Genomic DNA, 4068 nt, shown 5'->3' with positions numbered 1-4068 from the left:
GCGGCGGCAAGGACGTCCATCGCTTCTGGACTGCTCGCGCCGATCTAGTTTGCAATTTCGCGCGGGGAATGGCCAATGGCGGGAATAATATCGGCCTCCTGCCACTGACGCGCGGGTCCTACGTTTTTTTCGGCGGACACTCCGCGCGACCGCTGAGCGTCCACGGAGACGCAAACCTGGCGCATATTTGGGCCAGATTTGCGTCTCCGCGGACGGCCCGGTCACTTTGCGTCGCCCCGCTGAAGCAGACCCCAGACGCATTTTCAATCACGGCGGACGAAAAAGTGACCGTTTTCCGTCGCGCCGCTGGAGATGCCCTTATTCAAAGCGGACTTCCAAACCGCGGAGCCAGATCATGGTGATGCCGCCGCTGACTCACACGACGTCCCGACCTCTCGCCACAAACAAACGGTGCCACCTCGAAGCAATCCGCCGCGTTATTATAAAGATGAACCTGCCGGAAGCCAGCGACGACATACCCACCTCACCCGCCAGCCTGCTCTTCCTCCCCCACCACCAATTCTGCGTTCCGTCTCGTCGACGCCGTTCCTCTTTTCATATCCGCCGGCTCCTCGTTCCCCCATCGTTGTCTTTCCGCCCTTCCCTTCTTCCGCGATGATCTCCGCGCCTCCGCTCATACAAACCCCGGCGTCGGCTGCAGCGGCAGCAGGGATCCGTCGGCCCGCCTCCCGCCGGACGGTGCGGTGCGCGGTGGCGGTCGCGTCCGCATCGCCGGCCGGCAGGTGCACGCTCTACGAGGTGCTGGGGCTGCGGGCCGGCGCGACGGGCGGCGAGATCAAGGCAGCGTACAGGCGCCTGGCGCGGGAGCTGCACCCGGACGTGGCCGGCGCTGCCAGCGACAACTTCATCCGGCTCCACGACGCCTACGCCACGCTCTCCGACCCGGACGCCCGCGGGCGCTACGACCGCGACGTCGTCGCCCAGGCATACGCGCAGCCGCCCGCGGCCAGGCCGTCGCCGCACAGCTTCTGGGGACGGCCTCGCCGCACCTGGGAGACCGACCAGTGCTGGTAGATCTCTGAATACCGCCGCCCGCACTCCTTGACCGCTCTCGCCGAGATTTTTTTTTACTACGGTCACCACCGCATGCGTCTGTGAATACCGCCGGCATCCTCTTTTTCCCCTTCTGAATGTGGTAGGGATCTTCAGAAATTTGTGTAGGTAGAATTAATCTTTGCAGATACTATGTAACACCAGCAGCAATGTAATCCCAGGTTAAATTTTTTAAGAAACCGGACTTTGCCCTGGAAAATGCGACCCGCCACACCGTATTTCTTGCGCTTTCGAAAAAAAAACTGCAAAAAACCACCCTAATAAAAAATAGAGCTTCAAAAAATCATTCTAATTTAAAACAAGATCCTGAAAAACCACAAGTTTGCTCTTTTTTTTTTTCATAAGTCACACTGATCGCACGCTTTTGCTCTGTTTGACATTGCTTCTGACAAGCGAGCAGTGCCTATAAGGCTAGTGCCATTGCGGACGAGAGCAGGGGCGGTATCGCCCGAGGCGGGGCGAGAGAGAGGCGAGAGAGGGGCGAGACGAGAGCGGGAGGCGGCGGCGCGGGCGCCCGGCGGTATCGCCCGCTCCTGCCCGGCTACCGTCTGCGTTGGGGGCGAGAGGGAGGCGAGAGGCGGGCGAGAGTGGGGCGGCAGCGTTGGCAGCGAGAGGGAGGCGAGAGTGGGGGCGAGAGAGAGGCGAGAGAGGGGCGAGAGGCGGGCGACAGGCGGGCGAGAGGGTGTAATGGCTAGCTGAGGTGGCGCGATCTGATTCGTCCACGTCAGCTAGCCGTTGGGGTAACCGTTGCTGGTTCAAAAAATCCGGAAAAAATGCCAAAACCCCCAAAATTTCATCCCACCCCCTATAAATACCCCCATATGGTTTCACTCATTCCACAGCTCACTTCATCTCCTCCACTCTCCATTTTCACTCCTCTCAACGCCATGTCTTCGTCTAGCAGCAGTTCGAGCGACGGAATGGAGGGTGATATGATCGCTGCATTCCAGGCGGAGTATGAGGAGGAGATGCTCAACGAGGAGCCGAGCCAAGACGGCCGCGCCGCCGCCGAGAGTTCATCAGGCGTGATCGTCTGGGTGCCCACGATCGGCTCTTCGAGGACTACTTCGCCGACGACTGCAATTATCCTCCGAGCTACTTTCGGCGAAGGTATCGGATGAGACGATCCCTTTTTCTGCGCATTGTGGATAGATTGGGTGAATACTCTCCGTATTTCACCCAAATAGTTGATGCTCTCAACCGTGCTGGTTTTTCTCCCCTACAAAAGTGTACTGCGGCTTTGCGTCTGTTAGCTTATGGAGCCGCTGCAGATACGATAGATGAGTGGCTTAAGTTAGCTAGACAAACTTCATCGGATTGTCTAGATAGATTCTGTGAAGGCATCATTGACTGTTACGGGAAGACGTTTTGCCGTCGACCAACTGTCGAGGATACTCGGCGTCTGTTAGCGAAAGCCGAGGAGCGTGGCTTTCCGGGCATGTTAGGGAGCATCGATTGTATGCATTGGCAGTGGAGGAACTGCCCAGTGGCTCATGCTGGTCAATTCACAAGGGGAGACATCAAACACCCTACCATAATCTTAGAATCCGTTGCGTCATATGATCGTTGGACTGGCATGCCTTTTTTGGAGTGGCCGGGTCCAACAACGACATCAATGTACTCAACCAGTCGCCGTTGTTCACTGATGTGCTTAGGGGAGAAGCACCCGTAGTGAACTTCAAGGTGAATGGACACGAGTACAACTATGGTTACTACCTTGCCGACGGCATCTACCCCTCCTGGCCGGTGTTCATGAAAGGTGTTACTCTTCCACAAAGTGAAAAGCATCGACTGTTCACTGCTGCTCAATCAGCTTGGCGCAAAGATGTCGAGTGTGCCTTTGGAGTGCTGAAGGCTAGGTTCAACATTCTAGCAGTTCCGGGACGCTCCTACTCGAGGCGTACTCTTGGGTTGATCATGCGTGCATGTGTCATTCTGCACAACATGATCATCAACGATGAGCGTGGTACAAATTTGGAGAACAACTATGAGACAGTTGAGTCCAATGTCGGCCCTGCAATACACAACCATGCACCACCAAGCCTAACAGCCAGGATTCAGATGGACAACGAAATAAGGACTCACCGATGTATACACAGCTCCAGCATGATTTGATTGAGCATGTGTGGGCTAATGCCTAGATTATGTAATTTTTTCAAATTTTTATGTAATCTTTTCAAATTTTTATGTAATTTTTTTATGATGTAATCGGTAACAATTTTAGTTCAATAAAATAATTTCCTTGCATTATTTTTAATGTTGTAATCTGAAAAAGAAATGCTGATGTCGAGGAGAGAGAAAAGCTGATGTGGAGGAGAGAGAAGTGAGAGCTGGCACTATAGCCCGTGCACTGGCACCGTGGGGTGAGAGTGGGGTGAGAGTGAGGAAAAAAGCTGACGTGGCAGGCTATAGTGGTGTGGTGCACACCAGCCTAAGTGACGTGGCAAATGGGTAACAGTTGAAGCATACACGTTCAACCGATCCTATGTTGTTGATATTAAAAAAAAAAAACTCCAAGACTTTTCATCAAGGAACCCACTTATTAGATCATGTCTCCTCTCTCTCTATCAAGCGGACCTTACATGACATATCATCTCTAATCTATATCTATCCAGGGAGACTCCCCGCCGCACCAAAGCTCTCGGCGCTGCCCACTCGGGTCATCACCCACGCGTGGCCCTTCTCCGGCTGCACGCCTCCCTCGACACCTCCCCCACTTTCGAACTTACAATGGTTTTCACCGGACGGCCCCATCTACCAGGGACATCATGAGAATTCGTCGCCGCAGGGAGGATTTCACGGAGGCCTCCTTGCACTCTAGTGATTTTTGCTAGGACTTAGCTAAGGCGAGGCGCTGGCCTGCAAGTTAGGCTCGATATCTAGGTCATGGCTCGCGTCTCGGGCCACCCAACATCGTCGATCTCAAGGCCGTCTACGAGGACCAAGAGGAGCTTTGCGTCGGCGGGGAGCTCTTCCACCGTGGCGAGTGGCATC

The 4068-nt window shown here is 54.7% G+C and overlaps 1 protein-coding gene across 1 annotated transcript; it reads left to right on the top strand.

The window, feature by feature from the left end:
- Window positions 1-389: 389 nt before the first annotated feature.
- LOC124679694 (chaperone protein dnaJ 11, chloroplastic-like) lies at window positions 390-1035 on the top strand. The gene has a single exon (XM_047215276.1). It carries the CDS (start codon window positions 616-618, stop codon window positions 1033-1035), a length of 420 nt encoding a protein of 139 aa, XP_047071232.1. The 5' UTR covers window positions 390-615.
- Window positions 1036-4068: the final 3033 nt, after the last annotated feature.

Source organism: Lolium rigidum, chromosome 1 (assembly GCF_022539505.1).
Source record: "Lolium rigidum isolate FL_2022 chromosome 1, APGP_CSIRO_Lrig_0.1, whole genome shotgun sequence".
NCBI classification, from domain to species: Eukaryota; Viridiplantae; Streptophyta; class Magnoliopsida; order Poales; family Poaceae; genus Lolium; species Lolium rigidum.
This window is presented reverse-complemented; position numbering and strand designations above follow the sequence as displayed.